Source organism: Natator depressus, chromosome 8 (genome assembly GCF_965152275.1).
Source record: "Natator depressus isolate rNatDep1 chromosome 8, rNatDep2.hap1, whole genome shotgun sequence".
Classification (NCBI taxonomy): domain Eukaryota; kingdom Metazoa; phylum Chordata; order Testudines; family Cheloniidae; genus Natator; species Natator depressus.
Window position 1 is genome coordinate 85,796,508 of NC_134241.1, and position 27,661 is coordinate 85,824,168.

Consider the following 27,661-nt stretch of genomic DNA (forward strand, 5'->3'; position numbering starts at 1 on the left):
ACATGAAATAGCTGGTACTTACGATTATGCTATTTCTATGCATGTATATTCAGCTTGGTATCTGAAGTTATGAATATTAGCTATGTTTACTACATGTTTGCTCCTGTGGTAATGCCCACAAGGTATTTAGCCAGCATGTGAAGGGACAAGTCAAGTTGAATGGCCCATTAAGGAATACTTAGCTCACAATGGACCCTGGAAAATGCCTGTCTACACTTAATAGACTTTTCCTGTGAACATTCTAACTACACAATGGATGGGGGTGATGGACACGTAACTTGCCCATGCGATTCCAAATACCACCTTTCACAGTGAGAACAAAATTTCCTTTCACTTTTCAGAAGCTAAAAGACCCTGGAAACATCTCCATTTTGCTTCTTTCCTGCTCCAGCCTCTGCTCCCATTAGTATATGTTCATAGCCCATTCTAACCAAGGGACTGAGAACTTTAGAGTAATCTGGAGCCTTGATATTCCTTGATCCTTTGCAGATGGACTTATGAGTTGGATATGATACAGAGACTGTTCTAGCCTCATTGATTGCTGGTTTCTCCCTTGCACTGGACAAATATCAGATGTCTGCTGACTTTCGCACGTGAGTCAGCAGCCTTTGATACCTGTGGCATAAGCAACATAGCCCTTGCTTGAGTGGTTTTGTTCTTTCCTCTCCAACTGTCAAAGCCTGTTCCCATTGAACTCAATAGCAAAACTCCTTTTGATTTCAAGGGAACAGGATTTGGCCCCAAGAGATCAGAGAATGTGATTTTGATTAGTTGCTTATCTGTCCAGAAATATTTCTCATGCATGTTCTGCCAGGCTGATTCTGATTGCCCCTCCTGTATGTCATGTGGAGGAAAATAATAAAACAATTTGGGCTGTAGTTCTATCAAGATACAAATGACATACACAGTTCTATGCCTCTTTTCCATCAAACCCAGATGCCACAGCTTCTTTGTTGTCCTAGTGCCTGGCGGAGAGCAATACTTAGATACAGGCAAGCTGGCAGAATCTTAGTTTGGACATAAGGGAGGCACTGATAGTGTGTTAAGGGAAAGTAGGGTGATTATCCCTCTCTCATTTAAGAAGTTTTCAATCTGTTTAACAGATGCAGTTGTAAAATTTTAGATAGGTAAGCGGGGTGTTGGAGGGGATTGGGAGAGTGTAGGGGCCCTGGGCTGGGCAAGGAGGAGTCAGAGGGCCATGTGGGAAGGTCACGTGCCCCCCCTTGCGTCCCTCCCATGAGTGCAGTACTGGCAAAAAATGATTTCTACTTGCACTACTGCTTAGAAGGCAGCCTTATGGCCATCTTCCACAATGCCTAAAATAGGGGAATTCTCCATCAGCCAGAATCAGGGCTTTTAGGGGCACTTTATGGTAGGTGAAGAAATCATGGGAAGGTCTTGGAGACAGTATACTCTACCATTCAAAGCAAGAGTCTTCCATTGTTTAAATTTCTAAAATAAGATCACATCACTGCTCATTTCCTGACCAGCCATAAAATGCTCATGATATAAAAATTAGCTCTATGGTGCTTGGTCACAAAGTGAAACATCCAAATTTTAAATACTACGCAGTTTCAAGATGGCCACAAAATCCAATGGAAGCTTTTCTTCCACAGTATGTGCAATTTAAGAATGTTTCATCTTAAATCTCTACTGGAAGACTGACTTACGGATGTTCTGCTAGGCTTTCATATCCTCCCAGACTCTCAGCCAGCGCAAAAAGCTATAGTGGGAAATACAAAAGTTCACTTTGAAACAAAGAGGATTTAAAATAGCCACATTGTAGAGAAAAAGGCAATTACGTCTTATAATTTACTTAATTTTGAAGTGGAATTCACTGAACTAGAAAACCACAAAAAAAACCCCAAACTTTCATACCATGGAAAAAATACTGGATGCAACAATTGGTATGTAGTTTACTAGGAAAAAGTTACTGGGTCTGCAAACATTAGCCTTAACTTGCCTAAAGAAGAGAAGGAAGAGAAAGTAAGCAACTTAAGGCAGAAATTTTTGTCAGGGCTAACCAGGGTGCACTCTTGACCTTTAAATATAGTCAGAGTGGGGATAGGGTCAATCTCTGGAAAAAAAAATAAGAACAGAACTAAAAAACTTTAAATTGAAATTACTCCCTCCTCTCTCTTTACCCTATCCCTCTCCTGTCCTATTAATTCTTCTAGTTTCACATACCCCTATACTTTCTGGGCCCAATCAAGGGCAGAACTGATGGAACACTGTTTCAGAGGTATTTTGCTTGTGTTTGCAGTCTTACTAGAAACAGAAAAGTCATGAGATTCTTTTCTCACAAGATTACTCATATGATTTTGCAAACCCAGAAGTTTGGAGGAGAATCCAAACTGCTGTGCACTTAACAGAATTCAGTCGTTGATCCTTGGAGGAATGGATTCCTCCACGCATTAAAGGTCTTCCCTAATCACTGCTCTTTAATCATAGATATGTTCTTGCACTAGATGACAAAAGGCTCTCCACATACTCTGCTGCATTCAGAAACTAGATGTGTGTCTGCTGAGGGTGCTACAGCTGCTGTCAGGATCAGCATGCTTGCTATTGTTCCTCTTCCACATTTAGGAGTAATCCACTCCTTGTATATCCAGACAGTCTCTTTTAGAAAACACCTCTTTCCTTAAGCATCAGCCCAACAACTGATTAGCTAGGACACTGAAGGGCTGGAGGTGAAAACACTCAGAAGGAGGTGAATCCTCGATTCTGGAATTTGCTTCCCCCTATTATACCAACAGAGGCAGAGAGGACTGACCTTCCAGGACAGGATGAAAGGCTCATTTTTATACTCAAACCTTCGTTTGTGGGATGTTATCTGATTATGTTAAATTTCAGTTGTGATTTTATTTGGGGAGTGAGGGCCAGTGGTGTTGGGATGGTATGGGAGGAAGAGAAATCCTTAATCTGACTGTCAATTGAGATACTAATTGGTTCCGTTTTAAAAAATTTACCCAAACATGTCCAGAGAACAATAGCCATGAAAAAGTTAAAAGACGAAGTTTAAGAAAAAGGGAGCTAAACAATGCTCATGTTAAGAGAACACCTGTCAGGTGATCTGCCTGAAAGAGGCAGCACTACCTTTTGGAAAGTGGATCATGAAGAAGTCTCAAAAGGCATTTTCTATTGTCAAGTATTTTAAAGTGTTCTGGCATTGTTACATCAGCAACAGCTCTTCTGCTTTTAAATTGCATTAACAGTTGTCAGAAGATATGCAAATACTTTTAGTAGCAACACATGGTTTAAACTAGCTATATAAGCCCCAGCTATAATTGTAAACACTTCAAATGGGCTGATATTTCCTTTTCTTCCTTTTCATTAGTGTCCCATCTCATAATGATCCATTATTTAGATTGTGGTACCACCCAAATATATTAGAAGCTTCCCAAACTCATAGGAAGATAGTCCTTGCTTTGAAGGTAACCACTTCCTCTTTCACCACACTACCAGAACCCTAACTAACTCAGTCACAATCAGGTTCTCTTACAGAATTAGTTTACATTCATTTGAAGGGAAATTACCTTTAAATTCTTGAGAAAGATTTCAGCATGTTCAAGGTTTCCTTTAATGTAAAAGGTGACCATCCCAGGACAGCCAGTGGACTGACGCTTCATTAGCTTATGCTGAGGATGCGAGGGCAGTCCTGAAATTAGTCACATACTGTATAAGCTGTTTTATTCAGACTGTTAAAATTGCATTAAAGAGCAAGCCACGCTAAGGCACATAAAAAGCAACCCTCAAGTGTTAAGCAGCATAGAATCAGCTGCAAGATAAATGCCTATGCCAAAGTAACTTACATCCATAGAATTTGATTTGTATCAGCAACACTTAGGAATGCAGTATCCTATATCAAACAGAGCCAGAACAAAAATTTCTTCTCTTCAGAAATCCTGCAACTTACCAGGATAAATGACTTTTTCTACCCGGGGATTTGATTCAAGGTACTGAGCAACAGCCAGTGCATTGTGGAAATGCTGCTTCATCCGGATCTGCAGTGTCTTTAAACCCCGATTGCAAAGGTAACAGTCAAAAGGAGATGGAACTGCTCCAAGGGCTATGAAATAACACAATATTAAAAAACAAAACAAAACCTCTTCTGCCTTATTGAATAAGTTCTTAGTTTAGAAACTGACCCCTGATGTTAACAGATGCAATTCCCATTGATTTCTATGGGAACTTTTCCTGTTTATACCAGGGTGGAATTTGGCCCTATATCTGGAAACTCAAACATAGTACTTAGACTATTTTTAGTGTGGTATCAAACTTTAAAAGAAGATAAGGGAGAGAGAGAGAGAAAAAAATACATGTGTTTGTATATCCCTCCCACCCCCCCCCCCCCCCCGCCCAAGATAAAAGAATCAGGCAGGAGCTAAAACACTGAAGACTCAGGGATGAATCTTATCAGACATAAGGCACTCCCTCAGATTACTTTGTTTAGACTTACATGAGGCAGGGAGAATACAAAAAGTGTTCTTTATTCAATGGATAAAAATGAATTCATAAAAATACACAGATGACAGAAAATATGCAGCTGCCAAAACATAAAAGATTCCTAATTTATCATACAAAAAATCAGATGTGTGCACGCTGAGTGATATGGTCAAGGGTCTAAAGGAAAACTAATTAAAAAATGAACACCAGCTACAGAGTTTATTAATTATATGCCTCCTTTTACACACACACACACACACACACACACACACACACAGAGAAGCCAATCCCATTACAACATGTAAGGAGATATTTTTCAGGGTACTAAGGAGGAGAAAACTAATATTTAAATAAGTTTAGAAAGGTACCATCCTGGCAGCCCTGCAGCCACAAGTCCTCTGTTTATCCATAGAACAGATACTGCTTCAATCCTAATCTGAAAGGACTACCTCCAACAGATGAGGGCAGTTATTAATGGTTTGTAGTACAGTGGGGCTAGAGGCTCAATTCTGTTGGCACTGTACAAACACACAGTAAGAGACAGCATGCTTTGTCAGGCAGGAACTATCTAGGGCCCTGATCCTGCAAAGGACTTATACACATGCCTATTTTTATATGCTGAGTACTCCCATTGACGTCAGTGGGACTACTCACAGAGCCTAAAAGTTAAGCATGCATGCAAGTCTTTCCAGGATCTGAATCTCATTTAAGGCGTTTCTATATTCAGTCCTTGGTCATGGCTGAACTGGTCCCCATTAAAAAGGTAATTATGATGGGTCAAAAAACAAAAACAAAAAAAAAATCCAAACCACAAACATCTTTGTGTGACAGACTAAAAATATCCTGGACAAACCTTATGGAATTAAGATAAATTTTAAAGTAAAACCTTATTGAATTGGGGTTAATACCATTAGGGTCCATTGTATTAAATATGTAATTGTGTGTCTGTTGTTATGGAACTGTATGTACAGTAGGGGGTTGCAAATGTAATTCCTCCACTATCAGCCCTTTGAGGCCACTCCCCTGGCAGGGTGCACATATACTCATTCAAACGGATTCTCCAAGACCAACAGACAAAGAAAGGGTTTTTGGATAAATAGCCTGCTTTCAAATTGGCTCAAGGCCTTCTTTCTGATCCAGCAAATGGACAGGGCCCTAATCCTTAGGGAAGGATTGGAAGGACTTGGCCTACTGAGGCACCATTAGACTGGGTGTCTGTTCTGAGCTGAAGCTGTGATTAACTTGAAATATCAAGAAACCCCTCGGGTGGAGTATTGAAGATCCTGTATTAGGGCTGGGATGATCACTGGTAAGCTTAGTAGTATGCGTTTTTATTGTTTTTAATATGTTTTGTCTGCAGCGCTTTTACCTTAAGAATAAAATAGGCTGTGCGATAAGTTATGACTGATCAGTCTCTGTAGAGAACGCAAGCAAGAGTGCAAGGGCAGCCTGTCTCTGCTAGGGATAACACAGTGAAGGCAGGAAACAGTGCAGCCTGGAAATACGCCAGTAAGAAGTGGGTGAGACATGGGTGTCTACAAAAGAAAGGCAATGGCTAGGGAGCTGGAAGCCTGAGAGTAGTTGCCCTTGCTGGATCAGACGTGCAACTGCCCTGAGCTGTGACACCTGGCAATAAACTGACACTATCCACTCATTTCATATAGGCCCATAGATGACTCGGGATGAATTTAAACACATGAGGTGAAGTCCTGGACCCATTGAACTCAATGGAAGTTGTCATTGATTTCAATGGAGGTTCTCACCCCTCGTCTAAGGAACAGAGGCTTGTATAGAAGCCTTTACTAATCTCCTGGGACATCCAGACCCTCATAATTAAAAGGACAATTAACCACTCTCTTTGCTTCCTGTTCTGACACTTGAAAATAATAGTATGAAAATCTTTCCATGTATAAGCAGTATAAATAGTGAATTAAACAGAGTTTTCATCAGCATATTTCAAAGCACTTTACAAAGGCGATCAGTATCATTTATCCCCATTTTACTGCTTGGGAAACCGAGGCACACAGAAACAACATGACTTCGCCACCAACCTCCTGGGTAGACTTGTAGGAGACAGGAATAGAACCCAGATCTGAGTGCCAATGCAGTGATATGGACACTAGGCCACAGTCCATCCCATTTAAACTCTTGGGTCATATTTGTAGCCTAAATACATGGATTTCATATATGTAAATACACCAAATGCTTTCTGCTGTGTACAAGCATACCTGGATCCAATAAGTTTTAAAGAATTTCCTGTATTGGCTACTTACCATTTTGTAAGAATTTGAGCCTTTCATAGAGATCATCACCATTTAGTGAAACCAATCCCATTACAACATCACTGTGCCCTGAAGATAAAAGAAGAGCATTAAATTGTTAACTTGTTTGTATACAGGAAGCTTTCAATATATAAAGAGTTAGGGGGGTGTTTTCTTGGTGCTGCTACTACATATTTCCTTTTCTGTTTTTGCAGTTCAAGACATCGGATATTTCTCCTCACTGCTTCCGTCATCTATGCACTGACATTCAAGCCAAGATCCAGATTATCCTCCTCCAAGATCATGGTTACTCTATGCTCTGTAGCTGCTGGCAGGGCCTGCTGGTATAGTGGAACAGTTGGTATTTTCCATCTTCTCAGAATACCTAACATTTGTGACACCCCTGCTCTCTACTTGCCAGAAAACAGGTAAAAACCACCAGCACCTAACACTTCCATCTAGCAGTTCATGTGTTGCTATGGAGCAGACACAACAGTAGATACTGCTCTTAGCCAGTTTTAGTGATAGTGGCCACTACACGTTAGTGGCTTCTGTTCACTTTAACAAAGCTTGATTTTTTTTCATAACCAGTGTTTATAGAGCGTTTATAGAGGAGTCCAGCTGCATGACCCTATATGTATCTGAATGACAGGCTGTCGGTCTTGTAAGGAAGTACAGAGCTATTTTTCTGACTCATCCTGGAAATCAGATCATTAGCTCCATTCAGGAATATAAAGGACCCTTTGCTGTACTACTGATTGATCTCTTTAGCTCAGAGAAGCCCTTGAAATTGCCAGAATACACTCTCTGCGGTGAGAGAAACAAACAAACAATCTCTCACCTCCAGTAACGTCCCCTGGTAGCTGAGGGGTTGTCTACCAGCTTTGTACCAGCTACTGCAGCCCCAGCCAGCAATCCATCTGAGAATCACTGACTGATGCACTCACTTTACTGAGCTGCCTGCAGTTGCTGGCTGGGGAGTGGCCCAACCTGAGTGTGGGTAGGGGGACACTGCTGAAGGACATAGTGGGTGGGATGCATAGCTGGAGGACCTGCAGAGCAGAAGAGGGTTTGTAAATGAGAGGCAGGGATTTAGAAGGGGATATCCATGATCTAAAGGGATACACTGGCTGAGGGAGCTGTCAGAGCTAAGAGCTATCAAGGAAGACAGCAGTCAGAGTTCACACCATCTGTTGTGAAAGTGTTTTCCACCCATAGCAGCACCCAGTTTATTAAGCTTCCACTGACTAATTTACCCCTACACATTTCAGGAGCTAATGCCAGTCACTTGTGGCTTTCCACTCAGCATTTCTGCACATGGACATAAGGTGCTTTTCAATCAGTTGAGGGTCATTACAACCAACGGCTCTCGGTAACACAGACAAGAGAGAAAAAGGCAGAAGGTTCTGGAGGGAGAAATCCTAGTCACCTTGCTCAGGAAAGAGCTTAGGTTTGAAAGTATAGTCCTGTTTTAGAGCTTTGCTATTTTAACTAAATAAAGACAAATCAGTTGGAGAATATCTGTTGGGTATGCACTGTGGTCAGGAACTGGGTAGAGAAACCACCCACTTATAGGTTTCCTCATAGCAAGGATTTCTGGGAGCTCTTTAGACAGATATGGAGAACAAAGAGCATAAAGCAGCAACAGAAAATGATATTTTATGGCAGTTATTATTGGTTTTAAACAAAACCAAGAGAGCATTTGAGCTATGTAATATTCAGACGCTTACCATTCATGTATTTGGTTGCTGAATACATACAAATATCTGCCCCAAGAGACAGAGGACGCTAAAATAGAATAAAAATAGAAGATCTGATTTAACATTCTTTCACCATTTTCAATCACAAACTACTCTCACCTCATCCCACAGAAAGCAGAAATTTGGTGATCAAAAACAGAAGACTCAGGTAACAGACACATGGGCTGGGAGTTTCAAAAGCACTGTCTATCTCCTATTGACTTCAGTGGGAGAAGAGTTAAGGCAATGCAATGCAGAGCACTTCCCAAAATCCTACCCCTAGTTTTTAAAATTTTATTTCCATTTACAGAATGCATCTACCAGACAGCTTGTAGGCACATACAGAATAGTAACCACTTCAACATTCTTACAACCTAATCAATGTTAACTGCACATACAAAATAACTTCCCCTGCCAATCAAAACCCTGAGCCTCTTCGAAGAAAACCCAGGTAACCAGGCCAATTTGTTCACTGCATTTTTTTTTTACATTTGTGTCTGGCTTTGTCTTTCACCTTAATGACACTGCCTCAGGAAAATTGAAGAGTTTAGAGCAGGAGCAACTGACAAACAAAATTCTTCACATTTGCGTAAGTTTTCAAATTGCTCTTCCAAGGAAAGAGTAATTGGAAATGACAAGACAAACAGCTGCTTTCTCTAACAAATGATCTGATTTTACATCAGTCATTAAATTACAGACTGCAAATTATTACTCTTTAACCCTTATACTGTGTATGTTCAGTGTGTTAAAAGGCCAATGTAGTTAATAGATTCAGAACAAAAGAAGGGAGAAAAGCTTGCTCTCAGATTATGTACGGAAGTTTGGATGGTCTTGCTGTCATCTCTGACTAGTGGAATAGTAATGAAAGCACTAGTGCTTTCTTCTATATGCAACATATTGAAGTAATAATAAATTCATGGGGATAGTTACCCTCTTAGCATACTGTTCCAGTAGCAAAACTTCAAGTGTTTAATATATTACCTTTTAATACCTGTCAGACAATCCTACAGAGTTAATAATTGAAACAGATTTTCTCTTGTGATCAAGTTAACAGACATACTAGCTAGACAAGTTATTGAATACATTGCTCCTTCAACACATTTCCATACCGAGTCTTGCAGAAGCAACTCGGAGCCAAATTAGAAAAAAAGATCACTAAACTTTTTTCAAACTAGGGCCCCAACTCAAAAGCACACACTTAAACCTTAAGTACTTGCTTATATTCTTTGATGAACTAGTGCTTAAGGAAGAATATGAGGTATTACCTTGACATTGCCAAATCTTACAGCTTTGTATTTGTGCAGATCTACTTTAATCACATACAAATCTTTTATTTTGTAGCGCCTCCTAAATTTATGAAGAAAGTAAAAAGCAAACCAAAAACGTGACAATTCTGGTTCCCCAAATGCAGTAAATTAATCTAATTTTCATTAAATCTGATAAGTGCATGTGTGTGGCTTTAGCATGAACTGGAAACTATACTTTGTCTGAATCTTGTTCACTATACCTCAGGATTTTTTTAACTTGAAAAATTATTTCCTGCTGCCTATGTTTCTACTGCACACATGGAAAAAATAGGGGAGCTTTCTGTGGCCAAAATAATAAGCACCAAAATTACCACAAATAATAACTAAAGACTGTGTAGCTGAGAGGCTAAAGGGTTTTTTCTATATTTCTAAGATACTGTGTTCAAATACGTTGAGGTTATAGTGTTAAAATATTTTGTTAACTTGTTCTCCAAATCAAATGAGATTACAGATTTACATTTTTTAAAAGAAAACAATTAAAAACACAGTGTAAGGCCCAGAAAGGTGTCCTAGATTAAAAAACAAACAAGACAGGAGAAGAATTCAGTCTTATAAAGAGGAGTTAACTATAAAAGCAACCAAATCAGAAAATCCATTTAAAGGTCACGTTAAGTCACAGTTAAAGAAGGTAGAAAATTAGCTTCACCACTGTGCTAGTGCCTTAGATAATTGTTTTGATTTAGTGCAATCATTAACTAATTTGCCTCTGTTTTAATAGATCTCACATCTTTATATGGCTAGCTGGTTCTTTTTCCAATTCATTCTTTAAATGGTGTAAAGTGCTTTGGATGAGATCTGTATTAGTTAAAGAGCCAATTGTGCATCCACTTTTCAGCGTGAAAGCTTTAAAACAAAGCTGAGGCCAAGAGCACTTCTTCACTGGTCATCCCTTCTGCCATTAGAAGTAATTAAAAAAGATAAATAAATCACTGTGTACCAACATTCCCATGATTTCAGACACCCAGTCAGCTTACCTGGAAATATGCTGACATAAAAGTGTTGTCTACTACTAAAATAATGTCTTTATGTTTATGGATGACATCTGCACAGCCTTGAATATCAATTATCTTCAGGGTGGGATTTGTGGGAGTTTCAAGCCAAACAAGCTGTAATTTTTCAATGAACAGAAATCATTAGTTTTAGATACATTGTGTATTTTACAGGTACCATCACCTATAACTTTCTTTTTTTTAAGAAGACACTTTTTCCTTTTCTTCTTTTGCATATATTCTGAAGAGAGCACCAGAATGACAGCCTCACATTCTTACATCTGGGCCTGATGCTATGGATCTCACTCACACACACACACTCCTTTCTTAGAATTCCTTTAGCAACAGCTTTACTAATATAATAGTGAATTTTTCTTCATATTTTGAAGAAAAGCTCGTAAAAATCATTAGCTGTATTTAATATTAGTTTGCCAAATGCCATGTTCCCATCCAGCTGTGAAAAGTGTCATTACTAAAAAAAAAAAAAAAAAAAAAAAAAAAAAAAAAAAAAGAACCCCATGAAAAAGCAGCCTTTAACCATTAACAGAGTCAACAGCAAAACCTTCCCTCCTCAACTCAGAAGCCCCTTTATAACATTCACCTCTGAACAAACATTTATTACTAGCCCAGTAAAAAAAAATATCCCTCTCTGCATGGCCCCTGAAGTGTTCTGAATTTGCCATCCAAATGCAGAGTGTTCCCAAGAAGAGACTTCAGAACTTTTAAGATCTGTGTTTATGCTTTCTGCCATAAATAAAAACCTGTCCTAAGAACTGCTACATAGTTTGTAAAAGGAACAAAAAACAAAATCATTCAAGACACACTGCAAATGGAATTCAGGAGTATTCTTCCATTACCTTTGTATCTGGTGTGATTGCAGCCTCCAGGCATTCCAATTTGCTACAGTCAACAAAAGTAATCTTCAGACCCATTTTGGAGGCTACCTTCCTGAAATATCTGTTTGTACCTAAGACAGGAGGAACATTGTACTATGAAAGATATGCTTCTGCTTTACACTTATAAGAGGGGAGAAATATTTCATGAACACTAGAGCACACTCACTTATTTTCATTTTATGGGTAAGAAAGGCTTGGGAGGAAGACAAAGGCAGGATGCTTTACGCAAAAATTAGACTAGTAATTTTGTATTTTTAAAGTATGTTTTAGTGACTGGATGGGCTATTCCCTTCCTGTATGCAATTCAAGCTGGCATTTCCCCCTTTTCTCTTGACTTGCCATCAGATGATTTGTGCCAAAGCTGCGTAAAAACTTGTAGAAAAAATAGTTAACAATAATTCCAATAAGAAAAAGGAGTACTTGTGGCACCTTAGAGACTAACCAATTTATTTGAGCATGAGCTTTCGTGAGCTACAGCTCACTTCATCGGAGGCATACTGTGGAAATTGCAGAAGACATTATTATATACACAGACACCATGAACCAATACCTCCTCCCACCCCACTCTCCTGCTGGTAATAGCTTATCTAAAGTGATCATCAAGATGGGCCATTTCCAGCACAAATCCAGGTTCTCTCACCCTCCGTCCCCCCCCCCCAAAAGACAAACTCACTCTCTTGCTGGTAATAGCCCATCCAAAGTGATCACTCTCTTCACCTTGTCTATGATAATCAAGGTGGGCCATTTCCTGCAGAAATCCAGGTTCTCTCACCCCCCTCCAAAAGCCACACACACAAACTCACTCTCCTGCTGGTAATAGCCTATCCAAAGTGACCACTCTCCTTACAACGTGGGCCATTTCCAGCACAAATCCAGGTTCTCTCACCCCCCCTCCCCCAACACACACACACAAACTCACTCTCCTGCTGGCAAGGAGAGTGAGTGTGTGTGTGTGTGTGTTGGGGGGGGGGTGAGAAAACCTGGATTTGTGCTGGAAATGGCCCACCTTGATTTTCATGCACGTTGTAAGGAGAGTGGTCACTTTGGATAGGCTATTACCAGCAGGAGAGTGAGTTTGTGTGTGTGGCTTTTGGAGGGGGGTGAGAGAACCTGGATTTCTGCAGGAAATGGCCCACCTTGATTATCATAGACAAGGTGAAGAGAGTGGTCACTTTGGATGGGCTATTACCAGCAAGAGAGTGAGTTTGTCTGTGGGGGGACGGAGGGTGAGAAAACCTAGATTTGTGCTGGAAATGGCCCATCTTGATGATCACTTTAGATAAGCTATTACCAGCAGGAGAGTGGGGTGGGAGGAGGTATTGGTTCATGGTGTCTGTGTATATAATAATGTCTTCTGCAATTTCCACAGTATGCATCCGATGAAGTGAGCTGTAGCTCACAAAAGCTCATGCTCAAATAAATTGGTTAGTCTCTAAGGTGCCACAAGTACTCCTTTTCTTTTTGCGAATACAGACTAACACGGCTGTTACTCTGAAACCAATAATTCCAATGCCAACCAAGTAACTATGTACAGAAGACCTTGAATTATATGGTAACTTATCCAAAGCATGTGTTGACCCTTGACTGACACGCCATCCAGGGTGGGCAGAATTGTGGGAGACTGTGCTAGCAGAAAGGAAATCATTGGGTAAGAAATTTTCTGTTCTGCAGCCCACTGTCTCCCACAATTCTGCTATGCATGCAAAGCAGTGACCAGGACCAGAGAGGGATAACAGAACACACATACACACACCCCCCAAAGGAAACAAAAAGACCTCTCCCTTTTACAAGATTGCTCAAACAACATGTTTATTACCGGACCACCACCTTTAAGACCTTCCTGCCAAAGGAGCCCTCTGCAGAAGACAAAGTCCACTCTGTAGCATCTGACAAAGGTTTTAGTCAATGATCATATTGCTGCTTTGCAGATCTCTGTGGTGCAAGCACATGCTCTTTTGGCCCATGAGGTCACCATAGATGTTGTGGAGAGCGCCTTGATTCCTTCTGGTACAGGAACATTATGTATTGTTGAGGTATACAATGCAGCCAGCCAATCTGATCCATCTAGCAAGGGAGAGCTTGGAGACTCTGAGTCCTAGAGTTTGGCTGGAAGGAGACAAACAGGATGCCTGACTCCTCATGGACTCCGTATGCTTGATGTAAATCTTTTGTGCTCTTCTAACATCCAAAGTGTGCCACAGCTTCACAGTGGGGTGCTGTGGCTTTGGACAGAATGAAGGGAGGGCAATCTTTCGTGAGGCATGGAAAGGAAAGTTCACCTTTGGCAAGAAAGTATCTGGAGTTTTTAGCACCACCTTGTCATCATGAAACATGCAGTAAGGTTTCTGCATAGATAAAGCTGCCAGTTCTGAAACTCATAGGGCAGATGTGATGGCCACCAGAAAACAGGTTTTGATGGAAAGATAGTATGACGACGCAGAAGTCAGGGGTTCAACAAGGATGAGTGGTTAGGGCTTTCAACACCAGTGGTGGATCCCATTTAGGGAAGGTCAGTCCGACCGCCAGTCTGACTGCTCTGAGAAGCCTGGAAACTTGAAGGTTCTCAGCCAGGGAACCTGAAGATTCTGGGAACAGTACACTACAGAGGGCTAATTCCTTATCCACCTCTTGAAGGAAGTCTAGAATAAGTGCAATCCCCTGATCTTTTGGGTTTGCTCTGTGCTCAACATCAAAGGCTGAATTTAGTCCAAATTAGGCTTTTAGAATGCAAGCTCTCCTACAGGAGAGCTAAGTCTCCTGTCTCTTCTGAAGATAGGGAAGTGTTAGCTGTGCTCGGCCTTTCAGTAGCCAGGCTGCTAGATGAAGACAGTCTGGGTCCAGATGAAGGAATGGTCCTTCATAAAGGATGTTGGGCCTCACTGGTAGGTGCAATAGTGGTTCCGGCTGTAATTCTATCAGGTCAGAGAACCAGAGTCTCCTTGGTCAGTGTGGCGTTATCACTTTTTCTTCTTCTTGCCTTATCTTATGGATCACTTTCCTTAGGAGAGGAAAGGGTGGAAAGTGTATAGCAGGTCTTAAAGCCATCTGTGTGACAAAGCATCTATCCCCATAGCCTTGGGATCTGCTTCCCTGGTGAAGTATTTCAGCCACTTTGCATTCTTGTGATTGGCAAACAAGTCAGCTGGAGGGAGACTGAACTGCGAGAGGAGGTTTAAGATTTTCTGGCTTACGCAACATTTCAAGTTGCTAACAGTGGGCCTGCTGAGCAAGTCTACCTTTTGGTTCAGTTCCCTCTTATGTGATTTGCCTTGAAGAAAGGAGAGTTGCTTCTGCCCACTCCATTTTCTCTATCACTTCCACTTGTAAAGCACTGCATCTGGTCCCTCCTTGGTTCTTAATGTATGCATTCACGGTCATATTGTTGGACTGGACCAGGATGTGATTTTCTTCTGAGATTCCAGAGCTACCTAGAAGAGCTAATTTGACTGCCCTGAATTCCAAGAGACTGATCTGTTTTTTTTTTCCCCCCTAGAGCTCCAGATGTCCTTTACTGTTCTGGGTCCTAGATGTGATCCCCATTCCGCTACGCAGGCACTGGTGGTGAGGATCTGAGGGTTTGAAAAGCACGTGGAATGACTCCAGCTGACATTTTCCCAGACTGTCCTCCACTTCAAGACGTCGATGACATTACCTCAAGTTGAATGCACTCTGAGGAGTGGTTCCATCCTTTCAGAAGAAAAGCCTGAAGACACTGGATATGTGATCTCACCCATTGGGGTGATCCCTATGCATGCGACCAGGAGGCCCAGTGGCTGAAGGCGCTGAGCAATAGTTGGGCACCTGCACTTGACCAGTGTGGATATCAGATTCCGATGAGATACCAAATGGAAATGTTTGACACTGGTTGTGACCTGTGCCATAAGCAAATCTCAGAAGCCTGGAATGGGCATACTAGAATGCGGAGGTATGAGTCTGCCAAATCCACTGAGGTTTGGAAGTTCCCTTGAAACAGACGTCATTATCAAAGCTAGGCTCTCCATCTGAAACTTTGTTTTCTTCATCCATTTGTTGAGCCTTTTGAAATCAAGGATGGCTCTAATTCTTCCTGTGCCCTTCTGAACAGTGACGAAAACAGAGTAAAACCCTGAAAAGCATTCCTTTGGGGAAATCCTATCACTCCCATGTTCATAGGTAGAAGATCTCATTCTGGAACAACTTGCGCTTGGCAGGATCCAAGGTGACTGGAAACTAGAGGAAGGGGTGTGGTGGAGCCCTTATCTCAAGAGAGTAACTCTGGCATGTTCTCTCTCAAATCCACTTGTTTATGGTTGAACTAATCCATTGGTCTTGAAAACAGTACATCCTGTCTCCAAAGCTCAGGTCTGGGCCAAGGTACATTTGTTCATTGTGATACCGAAGATGGAGGTTTTCCCCTCACTCCTCAGTTCCAAGGTTTTTCCTTACATATCTGTTGTCTTTTCTCTGGAACCTCCATAAAGAAAATGGATGAAAGGAGTGTCTCTGTCTCCATGTGAGTTTGTAGTCCCTTCTTAAGAGCATTAAGTGGAGAAGGAAGGGATTGATTGATTTTACCTGCATTTTCAGCCACTATCTTATCCAACTTTTCTCCAATGAAAAGAGATCCTGTGAATTTAGAGAAGCAAAGGGCTTGTTTGAAGGGAGTAATTACTTTATAGGGATAAAGCCATGCCTCCTGGCCACAGAGCTAGATGCCATGGCACAAAACTGCATAGCATGAATTGACACAAATGCTGTTGCTATAGAGATTTTCATAATTATAGAATTAAAGTTGGTTTGGTTTCTGCCCTTAAGAGCTTTACATTATTCCAGCCATGACACTGTGGCTCGAGCAAAGCAAGTGGCTGCCAGAGATGCTCCAAGGGTGTCTGAGGAAGCACTGAAGTCCCTTCTGAGGGTGGCTTCCACCTTCCTATCCATTGGATCTTTGGGAAAGAAGTCTTCTTTGGTTGGAATAACCATATCCCTTGCTAGAGATGTTACTGCAGCATTGACTTTAGGCATGTCAGTGATAGCATTTTTTGACTCCTGGAGCTTGTAGAATCTGAGCGTGTACTTGTTTAAGTGATTACCCTTTTCAGGAGCTTCCCACTCCTTCCTCATTATTTCCTCAAGGATACATACAGAAGAATCGAGAGGATTTAGCAGGCAGTATTTGCTCTGAAGCTTTGTCCTCATGGGCCTGCTTAGGTTTGATTTGTATAGTGGAGACAACTTTTTCCACGTCTTCAAAACTTCCCGGGGACAGGGGGGACGGACCACACACAAAAAAACCCATACTTTTGTTGCATTTTATCAGTGTCTTGCTCAGAAACAAAGTCTGATAGTTCTCTTTCCTTGGTAGAGAAGGAAGACAAAATACTTTTGGGGCTCTCTTATCCTTTTTGATCTTTACTTTTTCAAGAGATGGGAGGGGAGAAGAGCAGTGGGGCACGTGCTTTTCAGGCTTGACCAGCCAGCTATGCCCTGGGCAGAGTCTTTTGCGGCTAGCCTTGCATAGGCCCTTGACAGTGCTGGAAACTTCTCCCTTGGGAGTCCTCCCCCACAGGCTCCCACTCCCCCACGTTGGGGGATGGGGACTCATTGCCAGAGTGTCCTGACTCAAGCTGAAAGGGAAAGGGGATGAATTGTGAGCCCAGATTCTTTCCCCAGAGTATTCTGGACCCATTTCAGGACTGAGGTGGGGGGGGGAGAGGGTGGGCAACGGTAGCCCTGCTACAGACTTATCCTCATTATTTTGAATTGCCCCAGGATTTACCCCACTGGGCTGGCTGAATGAAGTCCTCCTGGTCCTTAGAGCCTCTCCCAGTTCTGCTCTAGGTCGCCTCATAAGGCTTTTCTGTGGTACAGTCACGGCTTCCTGGGGAGATCAGGTCCCAACATGTCTGGCTGGCTAAATGCTCCGTGCCCTCAGCTGGCTGACCCTTGCACTGGTAGATTAGGCAGCGCATAATTCACCCTCCATGGAGCCTGCTAAAGTTGCCTCCCAGATGGAGCAACATCTGGACTTAGCTCTGTATTTGCATGGCTGTTCTGCCATCTCTGAAAGGAGGCAGAAGAGCTCAGCAGGGAGACACTGAAGCTGAGACTCTCTGCAGCTTTGCTGCTGCACTGCTGAATACCTGGTCCAAGAGAAGGAGAAGAAAAACAAAGAAGGCTGTTCACTGCTACCTGAAAATGAAGAAAATAAAAAGGCAGAGGAAAGGTCAGGAGAAAAGAGAACCACAACAACTGACTGCTACCAGGGAAGTAGAAAATCTGGTGGCAGCCAGAGAAAGGGGGTGGGAGTGCTGCAGCTTTGAACTGCCTCTGGAACTGCACACAGGAGGTGACTAGCTCATACATAGCAAAATTATGGGAGATGCTGGGCTGCAGAGTGTTGTATTTTCAAACAGTGCTGTAGATGTAATGGGAGACCATTGGGGCTATTGTTTCATATAAATTTCTTAAGTACTTTTTATTTTGTAATATTACATTAGTCTCTCCTAAAGGAAGATGAAAGTCAGGATTGAAAGTAAATCTTTTTACTGGTCCCAACGTGCACACCCATAGTGGTTTCCAACTTGAGACCTGAAAAGAGGAGGGAAAAAAAACAAAAAACAAAAAACCAGAAGGCTAGAATACCACTCTCTCCCCCCACATACACAACACGCTCCCTGTCACACTCCACCCCACCCCCATTTGAAAAGCAGGTTGCAGCCACTTGCATGCTGGGATAGCTTCCACAATGCACTGCTCTCTGTGGCCGTTGCAAGAGCAGCTAATGTGGCCACGCCAATGTGGACAGATTGCAGCACTTTCCCTACTGTGCTCTACAAAGGCTGGTTTAACTCAAAGCACTCTACATCTGCAAGTGTACCCATGCCCTGAGTTTGCCTGTTTCCTCCCTTCCCTACAGCCCCTGGCAGTTCTACTCTCCACATCATCTTTCATACCCCTACCTGTCCTAATTCTCCTCACAGTCATGTGTTTCTACCATGCAGCCTCAGAGTGGCCACCTGTTTCAGAGTCTATTTAGTAGGCTTAACTAAGAATTTAGGCGGGAAAGGAAGAAGCAGGAAGAGAGATTACAATTGTTATATTTCTTGTCTATTCCATTAGTCGGTGGTGACAAAAGCAAGGAGACGGATATTCCCCTAAGCTTCTTCCTTTGGTATGTTTCAGTTAAGCTCTTCTATAATTCTTTCACAGGAAATGTTGAGAGAGAACAGAAAACAAAAGTAATTATCTGATTTTTACAACATGCATCTGAAAACACCAAGCCTTGATAATTTACTGTCTGAATTAAAAATAAATGCATGGATAACCGTATGGATCTCATTCCCTTGAAGCACTAACTTATTTAGCCACCAACAGCATGAAAGAGGCACAGTCAGTTTGAAATCTAGTTTTTGTTTTTCTTTAAATCACGTAAAAGGACATTACAGATACTGCACCTCGCCCTGAATCCACAGTGGGGACAATTTTTGATTATATTTATCTGATCATTTATCTGTTTTTCAAAAAACATTTTTCTCTTCCCATTGCTGTGCAAAAGACCCATACAGAGTGCAGTCCAATGCACAGAGAAACAAACTGAAAACAGAGAAATTACTTTTCTGATCTTTCTTGAGGGAATCTTAGGCATCCCTTGTAATAACAGTGGGGTTAAAAAAAAAAAATCTGACAAATGCCATTTTTACATTGATGCCTCTCTTTAAGAAAGCTGCATCAGTACAAAAAGGTTTATGGTCTGATACTCAAAGGTGCTGCAAACAAATTCCACTAAAGTGCATTGCAGCTGAGCACCTCCCAAAAAAAGGCCTAGATTTTCTTCCAGAGTAACCCCACCAAATTTTTATTCTAGTCTACTATTCTACCTTAATTAGGGTTCATTTGCCAGTGTATGAGCTCATTAACTCGGAGGTTTAGCCACAAAACCTACAGCGATGACCAAGTGCTGTTGGCATATCCAGTGTAATTTTTTATTTAATTTTTTTTAAACACTGGAAATAACCAATTTAAAGAGAGATGTCAATCTCACCAAGGCAATTTTGATGTCCATGTAGAGAATGGGTTTTCTGAGTCAACTTGGGATCACATAAGCATCTGACATTTAACTCTTGGATTCCTTTTGGCTCCATACACATAAATAGACTCTCTTTAAATAGAGATAATAGAGAGAGATAAATATCTCATAAATAGATAGATCTTATTTCTGGGTTGGGAATGTGAGGATCATACCCTTGTCATGCTATCGTTATGTTTTTCAGGTGGAGATCAAGGCTCATTTTTGTTCTCATCAGGGTAGAAGACTTTTTTCCATTTATTCTGTCTGGGAAAGTAAGGGACCAGGTTGGATTGTATACTTCTGTGGAGAAATACTCTACAGCCAGCAGCCTACTTTACTGATGGCCGGTTAGGACATTATGATGATTTATCATCTTCTGACACACTGGTTCCTTAGTAACCCCCCCTTTTTAAAGCTATTCCCACAGGTCATCCTGGTATATGGATGACCTGTTTGTAACAGCAGCCAATAGAGGCTAGATGGCAGGGGTCAGTATCCCCAGTGGTCACTGTTGAAAGGCTAGAGCCTGAAAGATGGTAGTCTGGAGCATTTAAGTCTCGGGCAATGCTGGTTTTGGTAGTGGAGAAGTAAATGCCACCAATTCCTCTGTAAATTTAAGTCAGCAACACTGTTTCATGTACTGGCCAGCCAGGTAAATCTAAGTGGCTTGGAAAATAAGTCAACATTTTTTTTTACTATGAGAAACTGCTTTGTGGATAATGGAGGGCAAGGTGCTGAATTCCTTCAAACATACTGTCCAGCTCTTGCTCAAGAAAACATCTTCACAAATATTGCCAGTGGTTGGCCTTTCCCTAACCTTTCCTTTGCTGAAGAGGTAGCTAATCAACTCTGGTGGCATCTGGACACCTCTGCTTTTTTTCAATTTAGTTCAAGACCTGTATATGATATGGAGGCTATATTAGCTAGACTGATTATCTCCTTGTAGTGATGAACAACCAAAGGTCAGCTGTTGACCATGCTGATTATTCTAGCTCTCTCTGCAGACCGTGAAACAGGAATCTTGAGGTAGTATTTACTTTCTCAAAGACTCTGGCAGAAGTGGACAAGGTCACACTTCCATTAATATATTCTTTCCTCTGAAAGTTCCCAGAGTAATATGAACAATTCTCTACCATATGGAGGCTCAATAAGGATGTGTCACCCCTCCCCCATGTAAGGCTCCATAAGGATGCATCACCACTCCTGTTCACATTTGTGAGGCCTCTAGAGAAGATCACAAGAGAACATGGGCTGCAATGTTATCAATATATGGAGAACTCACAGCTCAAACAGACTCAGACAAAGCTTCCACAGTCCCTGGTAAAGATAATAGTTTGGAATGAGAGTTGTCTGAAACTCAATCCAGACAGGATTGAGGTGATGCTGGTGAGCAGAACAGGTAATCTAGAGGAAATGACAGAGATGATGTTTTTTTGTTTTGTTTTTTGGAACACTGGCAATCTGGGGCCATTTTGGATCTTTAGCAGCTACTGGATTCCTAAGCAGAATCAACATTTATCTGTGCACAGCTAAATGGGTTGGGACTTTTCCTCTCAGAAGCAGACATCACCAGTTAGCCACACCTTTTGAGTTCTCCAGCTTAAACGAGTGCAACCATTCTAGAAACATTCACATCTCCACCTTTGGCCAATGAAGTCACAAAGCAATGGTCTGTTATTACAGAAGACTTTTCATTGCATGAAGTATTCTTTCCAATTATTTAATATATTTAAGAGGTGTACAGCTAACACAGTTAAGACCTAACATATATTGGTGCTTACTTACCTCCATAAACATCATCCATACAGATAACAGTGTCTCCCACCTTTAACAAATGTGCAATATTCACAGTAGCCGCTAAGCCTGAAGCATAAGCTAAACCTAGAACAGAAAAAAGAATCACTGTGGCAGAGAACAAAGACACATTTATATTTTATAGAGAGATGTCTTTACATCATGTTATGAACATAAAATTTCTGTCACCCCCATTTTCCTGTTTAGTGTCAATGTTTTATAAAGGGCCAGATTCTGCCACTCTTACTTAAACCGAATAGTATGTTACTGCATGAGTAGGTCCACTGAACTGCAGAGTGGAGTTGATATTTATGTACTAACCATTGTTAGCATTTTTGATTAAAGAATATTAATTCAGGTATATGCTAAGAAAAAAGATCAGACCAGTGAAGAAGCTGACACTTGAAGTAAATGCTGACAGCAAAAGCTGAGTTAAATGATTTACTGTTAGTGGTCAAACTCCAGTGCTCCAACCCTCTTAGGATACTTTTACTGTAGTCCACTCTGAAGATACACACGCTGACATTTCTTAATGACAATGCTGAGAGCTTACAGTACTTGGCTCCATCCAGTGCTGCTACAGCCTTTTCCAGGCAATTCCGAGTCGGATTTCCACTACGGCTATATTCAAAACCCTGTGATGAAAATAAGATACAAAAACAACAGTAAGCGTTGGGGATTTTGGAGGAGGTGCTGTACAATAATATAGTTAGTTAAACTTGTACTGACAATCACCTGTCTTAAAATTTGGTAAAATCCTAGACCATCCAAGAGATCCATATTCCTAACACTAAGTTATGCATCCAAAAAATAGCCACCTGCTATCACAAATTGTTGTAGACCCCCCCCCCCCGCACACAGGGATCCAATACCTGTTGCTTGTCAGAACAGAAGACAACCTATTTGCAGTCAAACTAAGCATTCTCATATGCTCTAGTAAGTCATTTCTCTGAGAGAAAACCTAATTTCGCTGGTAAGGTTTTAATATGTCCTGTTATATTTTGTTGATAATTAGTCTCACATTGAAAGACTACTTTTACTAAAAGGGGCTTCTATAGTTCAATTCCAAGCATTAACATTTATCCCTCCATTTTGGGAGCTGAAGCTAGAGCTTCAATTGTGTAAATTTGTACAGCTCCACAGATTTCATGTAGCTATGCTAATTTACATCAACTAAGAATCTAGCCTGTATGTCTAAGTCACATGCAACTTTTAAAAAGTAAGGGTTAGTATGGGAAATCTGGATGCAGTGTGTGCTCATTAAAGTACAGGCTGTATTATAAACGAAGATAAAATTTTACAATAAATTAATTTGCTACCATTTTAAAAATAACTCCGTTTTTTGCCACCAGCTGATTTTAATAATCTTATTCTAGCAATAATTTTATGAGACTCCCTCATGGACATTCAAATAGGACATAATAATCTCTCTGGTACTTTGCAAAGTGTCCAAGCACTTTAACTCCAGTTGACCTCAATGGGAGGCAATCAGTATTTCAGGCCCAGGCTCAAATATTGCATAATTGGGGCTTGATCCTGCATCCATTGAAGTTAACGGTAAAGCTCCTACTGGCTTCAAATGGTGAAAGATCAGGTCCTGAATCCTGTTCCACAATTCTGGAATGCAGTGCTGTCCCAAGTCTTCAGCAATGCATGAGTGTCACACAGGGATGCCAAAATGTATAATTGGTAGTCACATGAGCTGCTTCAGAACAAATGTTTACCTATCTGCAATAATAAACTGAACTGAATCCAAAACCTCCAGGGCTAATCAAAGGGAAAGATGAGCTTCCCTTTTAACACACACAATACTCTGCCAGTTGCAAGGCAGGTGCTGCAGAAAGCTTGTCAGTAGATATTAAAAGCCACCAAGTCAGTCTGAAAAATTATGATCCTCAAAAGGACAAGTATTTTCTTGGCACAAGTCATCCTAAATTCCAACTGGCATGTTGGGAAGACCTTCACTGGTGCAATAAGCCCAACAGCCCTGAAAGGGGCATTGGAGCTCTGTCTAAAGAAAAAAGAAAAAAGAAAAGGAGTACTTGTGGCACCTTAGAGACTAACCAGTTTATTTGAGCATGAGCTTTCGTGAGCTACAGCTCACTTCATCGGATGCATAGCATATCGTGGAAACTGCAGAAGACATTATATACACACATTATATATATATATAGAGTGAGTTTGTGTGTGTGGTTTTTGGAGGGGGTGTGTGTGTGTGGGGGGGAGGGGTGGTGAGAAAACCTGGATTAGTGCTGGAAATGACCCACCTTGATTATCATGCGCATTATAAAGAGAGGTTTCAAAGAGGGATGGGCTATTACCAGCAGGAGAGAGAGTTTGTATGTGTGTCTGTGGGGGGGGGGGGGGGAAAGAGTGAGAAAACCTTGATTTGTGCTGGAAATGGCCTTCCTTGATGATCACTTTAGATAAGCTGTTAGCAGCAGGACAGTGGGGTGGGAGGAAGTTTTGTTTCATGGTCTCTGTGTGTATATAATGTCTTCTGCAGTTTCCACGATATGCTATGCATCCGATGAAGTGAGCTGTAGCTCACGAAAGCTCATGCTCAAATAAACTGGTTAGTCTCTAAGGTGCCACAAGTACTCCTTTTCTTTTTTCTTTTTACAAATACAGACTAACACGGCTGTTACTCTGAAACCTGTCTAAAGAAACTCAACAGGGGGAAAGGAAAAAAAAAAAAAGAAGAAGTGGGGGTGGGGGAGAGTCTGGTTAAGTATTCTGATATCTTTCTAGTTTCAGAATCCCTGTATAAAGAGATTCTTCATCCTGTTCTGGATTCTGATACAAGCTTGCACAAGGTAAGGAAGTTATCTTTGAACCTGCAGTAAGAATGTGGCTCAGAAAGTTGGATAAAAACCATATTCCATTAGCTCTCCTGTATTTCTCTTCTCCAATTGACTGTAAACAGCTTGTGATTATTTGCTATTTTAACTCAAATTTGGCAAATAATTATTGGTTTGTTACTCATTCACAAGTATTTGATATTTAAATTCTGTCAGGAGGACAGTGAGAGAACACACTGATCACATGGTACGTTTCCATTCCTTAGTTAAATAAGGGTAATGCTTAGAATCAGGGTTTTGGTGACGAGCGGCGGGGAGGATATCACATTTATGAATTCAAAAGTTTATTTTTCACAATTATTGCCCAAAGTCTGCTTAAAATTCTTAGTTTCCACAAAAATTTCTGCCAGTATTCTCTATTATATTTATGGAAAGCGAGCAGCAAATGTTTGCTAACATTGTTGGAAGACAGGATACTGGGCTAGATGGACCTGTGGTCTGACCCAGCAGGGCCATTCTTATATTCTAATTGAAACAAATTAATTTAACAATACGGAAGAGGTTTTCCTGTGGTTGTTGTTTATTACAGTATGGACCCAGATTACATTCTGCTATCAAATTTCAGCTGAAGTAGTATTCTGCTTGCCCGTAGACCACGTGATAAATGACAGAACATTCATCTGGCTATCAGTTTCCTGATGTCAAAAGCACTTCGGGGAATCTACACCAACATATCTACAGAGAGTCAAAGGCACAAAGAAGAGGAGTTAGGTACTCAACTCCACTGACTTTTAGTTTGTCTTTGAAAATTTCCCTCAGAGGCTGTATGTTTTTTCAGATCGTGGGGAAACCTCTACGTGGAGGGAAAAGATTGATGTTGCTGGCTTCATTTGTTTACTTAAGTTAGTACTAGGGAGGGATAGTAATATTTGGACCTGCACACATGGGTCATTTTTTTAAAATGACTATTGATTTAGGGTGCTTAATCTGAGACATCTTAGAGGGCTCTGATTTTCAGGGGGCAGGTACTCAGCACTTGTTTAAAGTCAGGCCCCTTCAATGTGTCTCAAGCTGGGCATCCAAAACATCACTAATCAGGTAAAGATCTTGGCTCCTAATCAATGGCATTTCAGTCTCTGAATTCTGCCAGCAGGCATTGTTTCCTTTCAGCCTATAGTACAACCCCTTCTCTAGCATAATTTGTAGTTTATGGAGTATTGCATTGCTTTTTGCTCTGCTCTGCAGTATGACCACTTTTTAGTAGTGTTACAGTTAAGAGAAACTGTAAGGACCATAGAGACTAACAAATTTATTTGAGCATAAGCTTTCGTGAGCTACAGCTCACTTCATCGGATGCGTCATGCTGTAGCTCACGAAAGCTTATGCTCAAATAAATTTGTTAGTCTCTAAGGTGCCACAAGTACTCCTTTTCTTTTTGCGAATACAGACTAACACGGCTGCTACTCTGAAACCTGTAAGGACCATATATCCATGCCTACAAACTATCAAGGAACTTTTTCTATTACTCTTCTCCCATACTAATACTACCGGGAAATCAGACTGAAGGCAGAAATACAGTCTAATGACCTGATTCTGATCCACATTCAGCTAATTGTGGAAGAAATTAAGGCTCCAAGCTGACTAGTCTCAGAGGAAAACAAGTTTGCCTTCTCTTGACTCATGCTACAATTCTGCGCTAACGAAGCAGAAACAAGGGAGGGAATTATGTTTTTCTTCCAGCCTGTTTTGCCTTTTTACTTAGGGCTTCTCTACACAGGGAGAAAATCCAAAGTAGCCGTTGCGCACTAGCTATTCTGCATAACCCCGCCCCCCGCCATGTGGATACCCTTACTGAGCACTGAAAGTGCCCCTGTGCCTATTAACATACTTCCAATCTGAATTAAGTTAAGCTAAACTACCTAAGGGTACACTTAATGCACAGTAAGGGTGTCCACACAGAGAGATAGGGTAAGAATGTAAAGTACACTACCTACTCTACACTAACTTACTGCACACTACCTCCCTCGGGCAGCCAAGCCCCTTCTTTCACCATTCTGACATTGCTAGACTTTCATGCATTAAATGGTTAAAGAGTCAAAAACTTTATTAAGCATTATAAATGTTGATTTTTAAATGCATAACATGTCTCTGCACTGAGTATTTAATGACGGATATGCTGCTTTGGACAGGTGCTATTTGGGCAGCTGCCACCTGGTTTATGAAACTTCCAAGCTGTGTTTTATATAAAGTGCAGTGGCAAAGGATTTCTGTTCTATGGTATCCCCTGGAATCTCTAGAGTTAAAAATGAGTCTGCATTTCCACTCTCGACCTTTTTGTGATAGAGAGGAGGATTATTTACACCAATCATAGAGAATTTTTGTTTTTGGTTGAAACTTGGCATACTGGAAAGCGCCTTCTCCAGGGAAAATAAGTTTGTTTTGCAATTTTGCAAAATAGAAAATTGTTGGGACTTTTTAAAAACTCTTCAGCTGTAAATAGTTTGCTGCTTTACATCCTTTTTGTGCCCCGAAACTGGATTTAAAAAAAACACACCACTATTTCCAGTCTGAATGGACAGGAAACAAATTGGTTTCCCTTACAAATGTGCGTGTGTTTACATATGCATAATTTGTGTAAGGGTCAGAGCTGGACCTACAGGGATGCACGTTTCTGCTTTAGAGGGGAGTAAACCTTCTACCCCACCGCATTTCCGTACAGGTGAAGAGAGCCTTTGAAACCCTCTGTTCCATTCCTCTCATCTAAAACAAAGCATCCGTGACCCGCTCGCTCCTGCCCACCGCGCTTTCTCTCGCTCAGTCCCCACGTTTCCCTTCGCTCCGCATCACCCCTTCCACTCCTCCCTCGCAGGAGTCCCCACTCACGCAGTGCTGGCCGGGCGCCTGCTGCTTGAAGGTGGTGGAAAGAGAAATGGGGGGCACCACGGCCATGGAGGTCCATTGCTCCGGCTCCTGCCCAACGTGGATGGCCTGAGTGGCGAAGTGCTCGAAGGGCGGCAGGAAGCCCTGGGACCCGTCCTCAGCTTTCTCCATGGGGAGCTGTGGCGGCAGGAGGACCGAGGAAAGCGGCTGGTGTTGGCGGCTGCGGGGATAGGAAGCAGGGCTGGCTCAGGCGGTAGGTGCAGCCGTCCGCTGTAATAGACCGTGCCAGCAGCCGCGAGTGCCTGCAAGCCAGCAGCTCCGCCTTGCATTGCACAAAGCGGCTGGGGGCGGAGACCAGGCCGGGCGTCGCCGCCTGAGCCTGTCCCTCATTGGCGCAGGATGGAGGGCGTTGTGGCGTACCCCCGCTGGGTGCTGACCTTGGGAGGCCCTGGCCTCTGGGGAGCCGGGCGGAGACCGGCGGGAGCTGACGTGCCTCTA

The 27,661-nt window shown here is 41.7% G+C and overlaps 1 protein-coding gene across 1 annotated transcript in view; it reads right to left on the reverse strand.

Annotated features, from left to right (window-relative positions):
• The window catches only part of CTH (cystathionine gamma-lyase), a 42,811-nt gene extending 15,428 nt beyond the window's left edge, over positions 1-27,383 (reverse strand). The window contains exons 1-10 of the mRNA XM_074961541.1: positions 27,167-27,383; positions 22,036-22,117; positions 21,474-21,569; positions 11,600-11,709; positions 10,728-10,859; positions 8,438-8,495; positions 6,720-6,797; positions 3,917-4,069; positions 3,537-3,658; positions 1,671-1,723 (exon numbers count right to left, since the gene is read on the reverse strand). Of these exons, the coding sequence (XP_074817642.1) occupies positions 1,671-1,723; positions 3,537-3,658; positions 3,917-4,069; positions 6,720-6,797; positions 8,438-8,495; positions 10,728-10,859; positions 11,600-11,709; positions 21,474-21,569; positions 22,036-22,117; positions 27,167-27,334 (1,052 nt within the window). The 5' untranslated portion in view covers positions 27,335-27,383. The remainder of the gene's footprint in view (positions 1-1,670; positions 1,724-3,536; positions 3,659-3,916; positions 4,070-6,719; positions 6,798-8,437; positions 8,496-10,727; positions 10,860-11,599; positions 11,710-21,473; positions 21,570-22,035; positions 22,118-27,166) is intronic.
• Between the last annotated feature and the right edge of the window lie 278 nt (positions 27,384-27,661).